The sequence below is a fragment of the Dioszegia hungarica genome, assembly GCF_025882075.1.
Source record: "Dioszegia hungarica strain PDD-24b-2 chromosome Unknown MKK02contig_6, whole genome shotgun sequence".
Taxonomy (NCBI): Eukaryota; Fungi; Basidiomycota; class Tremellomycetes; order Tremellales; family Bulleribasidiaceae; genus Dioszegia; species Dioszegia hungarica.
Window position 1 is genome coordinate 1,545,703 of NW_026515768.1, and position 10,556 is coordinate 1,556,258.

Consider the following 10,556-nt stretch of genomic DNA (forward strand, 5'->3'; position numbering starts at 1 on the left):
CCATAAAGTCAACGAGCGACGCAGCGAGAGGAAAGAGTGGAAAAGATGACACTGGGCTATTCTCGACGATGTTACATATAGGTAAGGCACTCTCACCACTATCGCCCTCCCGTTCCTCCCTTCTCTCGTACCCGTAGCTCCCACCCTCATAATCCCGGTCCACAGCAGAGAACCCCCTCACCCCAGTCGAAGTCATTCCCGCCCCAGATCGATTGACGCCGGAAAGTAGACCCCTCCCTCTCCTCCGTCCGTCGCTATACCATCTCCTCGCCAGCTGATCGCTCATGCAGGCCTCCCTCCCTTCTTATTCTTCCTTGGCGGAGTCACGGCAGCTGTAGAGTCAGCTGAAGTCTTTCGTTATCGACATCATGCAAGACGAAGCGAAAATGAGAAGCTCAGTCCATCGCCGACCGCGCCGCTACGTGAAACACAGTGCATATATGCTGTTGTGCCACCTCCGCAAGATCCGCAACGTCCATGACCTCCTCAAAGCACCGCCATCGTCGCACTCTCCCTTCCCCCTCAACGACCCAAGAGCACCTCATATCCATCCTCCTCACCGAAACACAACAAAGGGGTGAACAGAAACCGGGCACAACAAACTGGAAAGAAGAGGGGGTCACTAACGCCGTCCGGCACCTGCTCCGTATCCCCCATATTTAGGCGCCTTCTTTTCCGCAGGCTTGAGGATCTAGGCATATCAGCTTGGTCCTGAGCCACACTCGAAACTCAACCAGCTCACTTGGAATGAACACAGCAGGGTATCGTCAACACTCATCATCGCGCCGGCATTATCAAACTATCCAGTCAGCTCTTTATCTCCGTTCCCAAGACGAGGATCAGCTCACCTCTCCACAGTAATTAGGCGCCGAGAAGAGAGTGACCAATTGCCGCTTGGCAAAGAACTCGTATCCATCCTCTACGACCTGGAATATCAGCTTCATTTCCTGATCGTTTGACGAGATTCCAGCTCACCTGGTGCGCTCGACAAATCAGGTCCATATCGTGCTTCTGCAGGAACCGCGAAACGACATCCGGGCCGAAAGTGAAGGATACACCTCGGTCATTCTCTGACCAGCCTGTAATGTCCTTGTCGGGATCGGACCAAAGGAGATCGCAGAGGAGGCCTGGGGTGTCAGCTTGTACCGCGAGCATTGTCCGATGAACTGAGCTCACCGGTATCGGGTACGTCTGTCGGGCGCATGACTCGGCGGATCTGCTCCATGCTCTGCAAGTCCGGGCTCTGCAATTGTCAGCTGCTCTTCCTGATTTCAGAGTGTACCGGAAGAATTAAGCTTACCAAACCGCCGTGCATTGTGAAGATCTTCTCGTCGATGATAGCAGCGATAGGCAAGCAGTTGAAGCAATCGGTGAATGTCTTCCACAGCTTGATGTTATACCTCCTCTTGCCTGTATGATCAGTTCCAGCTCCATGATCATCTCGTATCTCCCCTCCTCGCCTCTCTTCTCCTCTGTGCCCTCTGCCCTTTCCTCCATAATCTTGCAAGGCACTCACACTCATCGTAAAACCCATAGATCCTGTTGATACTCGCACACTCGTGGTTCCCTCTCAGAATGAAGAAGTTCTCGGGGTACTTGATCTTGTACGCCAACAACAAACAGATCGTCTCGAGGGATTGCTTGCCTCGGTCGACATAGTCGCCGAGGAAGAGGTAGTTGGCTTCTGGTGGGAAACCGCCGTATTCGAATAGACGGAGGAGATCGTAGTACTGGCCGTGAATATCACCTAGGGTTTCAGCTATCGTCAAACTCGCATATCCGACGCAGTAGCTCACCGCATATCTTGATGGGCGCTTCGAGCTCAAGGAGGATCGGTTGGCTGATAAAGATCTCGCGAGCTTTTGTGCACAGATACTTGATTTCGTACTCTTGCAGCTGAACGACCTTTCCGGGGCGGTTTCCCCTGACTATGGTGGATCAGCTCTACACCTACGTGACTATCATACGAGAGATAGGGATGAGCACAAGACAAACACTCACCTTCCAGTAAACGGTCGATTATGGAGTCGAGGTCAATCTCGGTGTTTTCGCCAGACATGTTGGGCGGGGGTGGGATGGGAGGGGAGGTGGTGAATATGATTCAGGGAGATGGGGCTTTCTGTTAAGGCTAGACGTGTCAACCGGAGGCCTTGGAGAGGAGACAAGTTGCCAGGATTGAGGCCAGAAGTCAAAACTTACAATGTGCAGCCTGGGAGGTATGTGTAAGCGGGGACGAGCCGGCGAGCTTTTCACCTAAGCCCAGAAGATCCCTTCTTTTCTACCTATTCCGTGTCTTTCGCCGGGGCTGTACAGCTTCGTAGGATTGGTCGTAGAGTCGAGCGGGCGGGGAAGGAGCGATGTGGTGGGGAGAAGGGAAAGGGTCGGGGGTTCTTGAATCCGTCTTGTGCGTGTCCTCGATTTCGTCTATATCGATAGCAGAGCGATGTGTCAAGACGAGCAGCGATAGTGAAGGAGAAGATACGCGTTTAGCTGGGCTCTCCAAAGGTATGGTCGTGAATGTGAAAGATGCTTCGCAAGGGGCGAGCGGGTCGGGGAAGGAGGCGCGCAATCCCTAACCTACCTCTTCCTCTTTTCCTTTTCTCGATGAATCCCTTTCCGCGGTCCAATCCTATACGGATCAGGCGGTAGAGACGAGGGTCGTGGACGTGTACAGGCTGCGTAGCGTGCACTACGTGTTTGTATATGATATAGATGTGATAGGGATCAGAGGCAAACCTGCGCAGCCAGCTAGCAGCGAACGCTAAAGCAAACCAACACAGCCGCGCGGGGCACAGTGAGAGGCGGGGACAGCCGCCTCATTCGGGTAATCCCGCAAACGCCGAGCAGCCCCCAGCGCAAGCTTCGTACTGCAGCCACTATCACGGTCATGCATGCATACGACTAAGCTGAGCAGCCATGGGTTGTGCATATACAGTGGCTGCTGCACCCAAGCAAACCAGTCAAGAGATACATATCTGCGATCTATTAAATTTTGCTGTACTCCCCCTTCCAATCTGACACTTGACACTTCCATCCCTCGCTCTAAGCTCATCCCGTAAGATCCCATCCTACTGACCAGCACCTTACAAGCCACCAGCTCCCGAGACGGGCGCACCGGCCGATGTAGACCCAGCCGTGGGCACAACAGCGACAGGAACGACAGCGACGGGGACAGCGACGACCTCGGGCTTGTCGGTGTGGGGCAGCGAGTTGGTCGTGGTCTGGACGGGGTGGCCGATGGTGCTCGACTGGTTGGTAGCTGTGGGGGCGTGCTATCTTGTCAGGCCTGGGCCCTTGCCACGACTAGGGCAAGAAGACTTACACCCTGGAGGTACGCGTCCGCCTTGTCGGTAACCTTTTGAACACCGCTCATGAGCTGGCTGGCCCATCCGGGCTTCTCGGCGGTGGCCGTCTTCTCGTCAATCTTAGAAGCGACGGCGCTTGCTTGGCGCTATACGTATCAGCTGAGCCCTGGGATATACTTTCACAATGTCCAGGATGGGCAGACTTACGCCGATCACGTTGAAGACACCGTCGATGCGCTCCTCGAGCGACTTGGTGGGTGCGGTGTTGACAGCGGTGGTCGACGAGCCAGCAGAGGCGGTGGGTGCACCGGGGACAGCGGAGTAAGGGGTAGCGGCAGACAGGTTCTTCTCGGCCGGGGTAGCGACGATGGACGTAGCGCCCTCTCCGCCCATAGCGGCAATGGTTACAGGTGTACCGGGGTAGCTTGGGGATGGGGCCTAGCATATCAGCATGCACTTCTGCTTAAGCTCAGAGTGGGCTCGAAAGGCCAGGGCGGGACAATGGGGCAGTTGTGCTGCCCAAGAAGAGGCCAACTCACCTCAACCTTCTCGATGAGTTCCTTGGCCTTGTTGATGGCCGCATCGGTATATGGCTTGGTCGTCTGCTGAACCTTCTCGACATAAGGATGAGTGACGGCGTCGACCTTGGCGAGGTACTAGTGCAATCAGCTCGGTTCCCAACCCATAGCTCCGTTTGTACATCCCAACATCTTTCCCAGGTCTCGCCTTCTCCGACACCTATCCATCAGTGAGGAAAGTACATACCGGCTGAGCCATACCCAAAGCCTTCTGCAACACCCCAGGTTCACCAGCAACCTTATCCAGTGCCGCAGCAGGCGCGACCTGCGAGTGCGCGGGCGTGACCGGGGTAATGACGGTCGGGTCGGCCGAGGACCCGGGTGTGACAGTCACGGGGTGGGCGGTGGTGGGGTTGGAGACGGTGCTGGTGTTGGTGTTGAGGAGAGAGTCCATCTTGGCTGTTTGGACGTATGAGTACGGGTAAGTAGTAGTAGTGGTAGTAGCGGTGTAGATGAAGTATAGTCAAGAGGAGTTCGGAGATGTCTTATCGCTGTGTCACTTCTCGTTAACGTTCTCGCAGCAAAAAGACGCAAGGCTGAAAATAATGACGTCACGGCCCCGGTGTCAAAATCTGGCTCCAGCTTGACTCCATCTCATGCATCTTATTTATTGGAACTTAGAGGCTCGCCCTTCGCAACTTCCTGACACAAGGAGACATAACGAGTCCATGATAGTATAGTCTTGCATGCTAGATACATTGATTCAACCCTACACTCTCCTCCTCCTCCTATCAACAGCTTATATTACTGTATCATGTACATTTTAGGTTTGGGTGGTCCAGACTTGGAAGAGTTGACCTTTTGCGAGATGGGAAACCGAGATGACGATGACGAGTCGACGCCCTAGAGCGAGAGCGGGACCAGACGGAATGTGGGGAGTAGTCGATGTCATCTCTGAGGACCGTCGAACGCATCCAACGTAGCCCGTACAGCGAGCGCATTGGGGGTCAGACCGCCGGTCGTCCAGACCATTGGAGACTTTTCAAACCTGATACTTCAGCTCTAATCCTCCTCGTTGATCCCCCTTTTTGACCGAGACTCAGAGTCAAGACTCACCCGTTGAAGTTCGAAGCGGCACAGAGGGTATACGCGCCCATCTCCCCCCATCCGATCCAATCACCCACCTCCAGCCCTTTCGGGAGGGGCACGACCGACCGTACGCAGTCAATACTGTCGCATGTCGGGCCCCAGACCGAGGCCTTCTCGACGTCCGTGTAGCCCAGCTGGACGGGAAGGTCCACTGCGAGATCGACGTTCGGCGGGGGCGGGAAAGAGGGGGTGGCGGATTGGAGCTGGTGCGAGATGGTGAGGGGGTAGGGGTGGACGATTTGGTGGTCGAACATGATGCAGTTGAAGGAACCGTAGACGCCGTCATTGATGTAGTCTGCGATGTCAGCTTGGTCCACTCAGGAGAGTGAGGGAAAGCTGAGACTAACACATCACGTCCGCGCCTTCTCCTTCTTCGTTCTCCTCTGCTGAAGGGGTGGACGGTCCTGCGTCAGGCGAAGCGAGAGCCCGCCGTTGGGCAATGATGTTGGTAGCGAGTGTGAAAGCTGATGATCAGCACTACCCTTTCACGCTGGAGAAGACACATACCGCTCGACACAAGCAACCTTCCTGGCTCCGCTACAACCCGCACGCCATCCTCTTTGGGGAAGTACGTGTCCAGCCCATCCTTCACCACTCGGCTCATCTCGTCAAACGTCTCCCTCTCAAACCCGCCGCCAATGTCCAAGAACCGGAAGTCATACCCCACTTCCTTGCCCATGGCAAACACCTTCTTTGCCCGCCAGACCGCATCCTCGAACTGCATGGGATCCTTGCAACCCGAGCCGACGTGGAAGCTGACACCGATGACGTTTAGTCCGAGCTCCCACGCCAGGCGGAGGAGGGTAGGGCAGGTAGAGAGGGGAGCGCCGAATTTGAGACCGAGCCGGCAGAGGGATTTAGAATCGTCCGTGAGGATCCGAAGGACGAGTTTCGCCCCTGGGTGGAAACGCTTGACCTTGTGAAGTTCGTCCGCATTGTCGAATGTCATCATGTCGACGCCCATGTCTGACGCGGCGCGGACGAACGAGGCGGGTTTGCAGGGGTTGGCAAAGATGATGCGGTCCGCCGAGGGGGCTGACGGCAGGGCGAGGACCTGCTGGATCTCGGCGGTCGAGGCGCAGTCGAACGATGTACCGAGCAAGGATAAAAGGTGCAGGACCTGAGGGGAGGGATTGCACTTGACAGCGTAAAAGATCTCTACGCGATCGCCCATGGCTGACTGACGCCACATCTGGACCGCCTGATACACCGCCGACAGGTCCGCCACGAAGAACGCCGACTCGTCTCCGCCATCATGCACCGCCCGGTCCGTGATCGTCGACCGGATCACCTCGTGCAGGTCCGCATCGAGCACCTGGGACAAAGCCGGGTGGTCGCGCGACTGCAAAGCACGAGCGGGGCCGCTAGTGGGCGGAGTGGGGAGCTGGAAGGCCGGGACGTACAGCGACGGCGCCTTGGGATCGAGAACGCGGACGAGGTCCGGGGTGTTGATGCCGGTGCCCTGGACCTGGGTGGGGAGGGAGGAACGGTTGATGTTCAGCCGACCTTGGAGGAGGGGGGAGGGGCGGTGCTGCGTGATGGTGGACATTGCGGATAAGCGGGAAAGACGAAGGAGTAACGGTTGACGTTTCTCCTTATCGAGACGAGGTAGCCGAACACAGGGAGCTGCTTCTCTGATGGGGTGTAAGGTTGATTGTTCGCTTCTCCATCAGCTCATCACCCTCACACGCACGTTTTCCAACCCCCATCAAAAAAGCTCACCTTCAATTATAGGATCGTCAATTCTGCACGAAACTCAGGCCTTCAAACGAAGGCTAGGAGAAGGCGGCTCGAGGCCGCAGAACCGGGGGTGTAGGTTGTGTAGTGTATAGGGGTTATTTATGATCGCCTATAGGGTGTGTGAGAACGTCGATGCAGTCTGCGACGTTGGCGAGGTTTTGGGATCTTGAGATCTTTGTGGCGGTGACGTACTGGCGAGGTTGGTGCGCGGCGTTTGGGGGATTCCGAGTGTGGCACATGGCATTCCTCGCCTGCATGCCTTATGTAGACAGACCAGACGGCTATTGTATAGCTATACACGGATGGCCAGGACCAAAGCTTTACTCGAAGTTACATGAAGCGCTTCAACAGCCTCATATTCATCTACAAGTCCGATAAGCAAGCTATGTATATCCATCAAGATCTCCAAGTCGTCAGATTCGCAATCGTCTTCCATTCCCCTTCCCCCTTCCCCCTTCTCCCGTGATGCTGCTCCTCATCCTTCCCCTCCCCTCCCCGTCCCCACCCTGCTCAGAGATCAAGCAGCCGTATTCCCCTCCTTCAGCGCCTGTATCGCCGAATGCGTCTTCATCAACAACGCACCCTCGAGCGAGTACTTTCCTTGCGCCTTTTGTTCGTGCTTGTTCAATTCTGACAATTTCCCTAGTAATCATCAGCTTCTCATCCTCCTCTCTTCTTGCCCCCGTCACCACGCCAAAGACTCACCAGTCATAACCACATCAAAGTGCTTATACGCAGACTTGTTCTCCCCTCTTTGGCTATACAGCTTGCCCAGCTCAAAGTGGCAGTGATACACGATATAATGGTCCAGCTGTCCCGTCAGCTTCTGCCCCACTCAACGTTCACAGGCCACTGTCTAGCTCACCTCCACATGCGGGCTGTTCTTTATCGCAGCGAGCATATCCTCCTCTGCTCCCGCGTCCAACTCGGCATCGCTCGGATCTGTCGATTGGACCGCGCGCGCCAGCTCATCCGCTTGCGGCGGCTGATACCGGGCCATAGCTTTACAGACACCTCTCAAGAAGTGCCCAAGCACGAGATCTACCCATCAGCTCGGTCCGCTACCCACGTTTTACACAAGGAGGGACATACCATCCCAGTATCCCGCTCCGTACGCTTCTGGCGTCTGAGCCTGCAGATCTGCCATCCGCTTATCGATCCGTGGAATCAGGGACGAGATAAGTGTCCGGCGGGGCGCGTGCCCGAGAGAGCCGAATACATAGGCGAGCTCAATCCCGGGGAGGAAGAGCCGGTGGCCTTGCGATTCAAACTTTCTCGTCTTTCTCGAGACGAGTTTCTATGTCTATCAGCTTTGGACCGAGCAGTAGAAGTGGACATTGAAGCTCACTTCGATAGGCAGAGACTTCCCGGCCAGCTTCTTGGTCAACTTCGGGACCTCCTTCATGAGCTTCTCCGCCTCCACTAGGCTAGCGCCGGGATACCCATCCGATACTAGCTCGACGATACATGCTGCTGTCGAGCTGATATGTCAGCTAGGGTTGTACCTCCACGAATGACCCGAGATCTTTCGTTGCGGCGAGGAATCCACACTCACTAGGTGTAGACAGCGCGAGACCAATTCGATTCTTCTCTCAGGATATTATAGCAGTCCAGAGCACCTTTCCAGTTCCCCGACATGGTGTAATTATTGGCATAGTCCCACTACGAGTGTCAGCCCTCGGATTCCCACTAGAAGAAGCGGTGTACGAAAACCTACCAAGCACATGTGCTGCAATTGCACATACTCCAACTTGAGGTCCATGGCCCTCTGCAAACTCTCATTCGCCTTGTCCGGATTACATTCCGCCGTAAACAATCTCGCCTGGAAGTACAGGAAGAAGATACCTTCTCTATCAGCTTGCTTCCCGCTTCTCGATTTGTGAGGGACTCACCATCAGGGTATATCCGCATATTGTATTCCAAGATCTTTCTCGCCATCGGGATATCCACACCAGCTATCGGCCTATCATATCAGCTTCTGTTCCCTCTTCTGGTTCTAGCCCTCGACGCAGGCGCAGAACTCACATAAGGAGCGCAAGGACAAGATGGAACGTCAATAGAATGAGATCCACGACGGGCCGCCTCAGCCCCTCATTGTGCTCGTCGTGGATAGGTACGTCCGCGTCTTTGCTCCATCCCCCGGCAGAGTAGAGGACTTTGAGCGCGGCATCGCGATCTCCGCCGTATCCGAGTACCTCGGCGATCTGGCGTATCAGCTTTAGGCCGTGTACTTTCCGGACGCCGGTGAGCGCACCTTGAGAACCTTTCCGGGAAGGAGGGAAAGCATGAGTGAACTTGTGCCTGCTCCGAGAGCGACACCCTACTTTGTTCAGCTTATCACTCGAGATGGATCAGCCACAAGAATAAACGTACAGATCGGAAGTCCATGTCGATATCATCATCATACCCATGCGCGTCCGCCTCCTCGATAAACGTCTGCATCGTCCTATAGATGCCCCATGCTGCTCGCATGCTCAATCTGCTCATCAGCTTCTCTTCTACCCATAGACGAGCCATAACCCACGCTTCACGGATCATCCCAAACCAATCTCCACCCGCAATGATCGCAAGCAACGCCTTGAACAACGAACTCTCCGCATAGACCAGCTCGGCGTGCCTCTCCATCACGCTCATCCCCTTGAGACGCTGGACGCCCGCGCCGGACTTGACGAGACTGCCGAAGCGGGACATGAGCCCGTCGGAGGGTTTCCGGAGGGCCGTAGCCATCACTTGGACATTTTTGGAGATTTCCAGGGCGGTGCTCAGGTCGTTGGCATCGAACGTCATCATTCCCTGTCTGTCAACTCTGGTTCACGTCCTTGAACGTGAATATATTAGCTCACCTTCAAAGCCTGGAAGATACAGTACGCGACCTGGAGATAGAGATGATTCCCTTCGGGGTCCTTCTCTATACACACCTCCTCTGCCTCCCTCATCTTGCTTCGCAGAAACAATGCCAGTAGCTCCCGCGTCGTGTCCACGTCCGCGCCCAACAAGGCCGACTGATCAATCGATAGCGCATCCGCCTTGCTGATCGCTCGCGCCTTGACCTTCATATCCGTCACCTGCGCCTGAGACCGCCGGAGCGTGGACGGCCCCGTACCAAGTACATCGGCCATATTCGATAATTTGCCCTTGACGACATTGTTGGGATCGAGCGGCTTGTCATCCGTCGGGACGGTGATGGGATCGTTCACTTCCGTGCGGGTAGCGAGGCCCTTCTGCACCTTTTGCGGCGAAGCAGAAGTGATGGGAACCGCCGTAGCTACTACCGCCTCCTCCTCATCCTCCCCAATCTCACTCAGCCCTTCCGAAGGAGTAAGGAAGATATCCTCGTCTTCTTCGTCAGACTCCCCATCTAGGTCGTACCGAGAGAATGACATTTCCGCACGCTCCCGCATCGGTGTATCCAGGATGACGGGGATACTGCCCCTCCGACTCTCCGTGAGCGGGCCGCTTCCGCGCCGGCTGTCCGATTCGGGGGAGGCGGAGAGGCCACTGGTATTCCCGTTGCCGTTCCCGCCTGGAGTCGAAGGAGGGATGACAAGCCCAGTCAGGCTTTTGGCGAGGTCGTCTCCGGGCGTGGAGGGGGTCCGCTTCATGCCCAGCCGGCTGTATGTCGTGGTACTCGCGGAAGAAGGGGCGGTGCCGAGCGGTGAAGGGCGGAGATGGTGTGACGCAGGCTCAGGAGTGACATGGTGGTGCTTGTCAGGCCCGTGGTAGTGCTTGATCTTCTCCGAATCGCCCGCCTGCTTGTCGAGGCCGGATGAGGAGGAGAAGAGAGAGGCGAGGCGCTTCTTGCCTTTCTTCCTGAACATGTCAGCACGAGTAGAAGAAGCACAAG

General features: G+C 55.9%; 4 protein-coding genes across 4 annotated transcripts; all 4 read right to left on the reverse strand.

Moving 5' to 3' along the window:
- Nucleotides 1-282: 282 nt before the first annotated feature.
- MKK02DRAFT_42769 (protein phosphatase type 1) lies at nt 283-2,059 on the reverse strand (the record flags this gene model as incomplete). The annotated part of the gene is made up of 10 exons (XM_053092152.1): nt 283-332; nt 628-691; nt 743-799; nt 849-926; nt 976-1,127; nt 1,177-1,243; nt 1,301-1,410; nt 1,517-1,747; nt 1,797-1,928; nt 2,002-2,059. 10 exons carry the CDS (start codon nt 2,057-2,059, stop codon nt 283-285), a joined length of 999 nt encoding a protein of 332 aa, XP_052948159.1.
- A 1,024-nt stretch (nt 2,060-3,083) lies between these two features.
- MKK02DRAFT_42770 (uncharacterized protein) lies at nt 3,084-4,277 on the reverse strand (the record flags this gene model as incomplete). The annotated part of the gene is made up of 5 exons (XM_053092153.1): nt 3,084-3,272; nt 3,323-3,451; nt 3,513-3,743; nt 3,845-3,961; nt 4,071-4,277. The coding sequence occupies 5 exons, from the start codon at nt 4,275-4,277 to the stop codon at nt 3,084-3,086; spliced, it is 873 nt and encodes a 290-aa protein (XP_052948160.1).
- A 494-nt stretch (nt 4,278-4,771) lies between these two features.
- On the reverse strand, nt 4,772-6,521 carry MKK02DRAFT_23329 (pyridoxal-dependent decarboxylase; the record flags this gene model as incomplete). The annotated part of the gene is made up of 4 exons (XM_053086712.1): nt 4,772-4,871; nt 4,940-5,267; nt 5,320-5,436; nt 5,480-6,521. 4 exons carry the CDS (start codon nt 6,519-6,521, stop codon nt 4,772-4,774), a joined length of 1,587 nt encoding a protein of 528 aa, XP_052948161.1.
- A 708-nt stretch (nt 6,522-7,229) lies between these two features.
- Nucleotides 7,230-9,648, reverse strand: MKK02DRAFT_22987 (uncharacterized protein; the record flags this gene model as incomplete). The annotated part of the gene is made up of 13 exons (XM_053086655.1): nt 7,230-7,354; nt 7,418-7,523; nt 7,578-7,753; nt 7,805-8,009; nt 8,061-8,193; nt 8,268-8,374; nt 8,430-8,560; nt 8,605-8,675; nt 8,738-8,916; nt 8,967-9,032; nt 9,086-9,191; nt 9,237-9,505; nt 9,556-9,648. The coding sequence occupies 13 exons, from the start codon at nt 9,646-9,648 to the stop codon at nt 7,230-7,232; spliced, it is 1,767 nt and encodes a 588-aa protein (XP_052948162.1).
- Nucleotides 9,649-10,556: the final 908 nt, after the last annotated feature.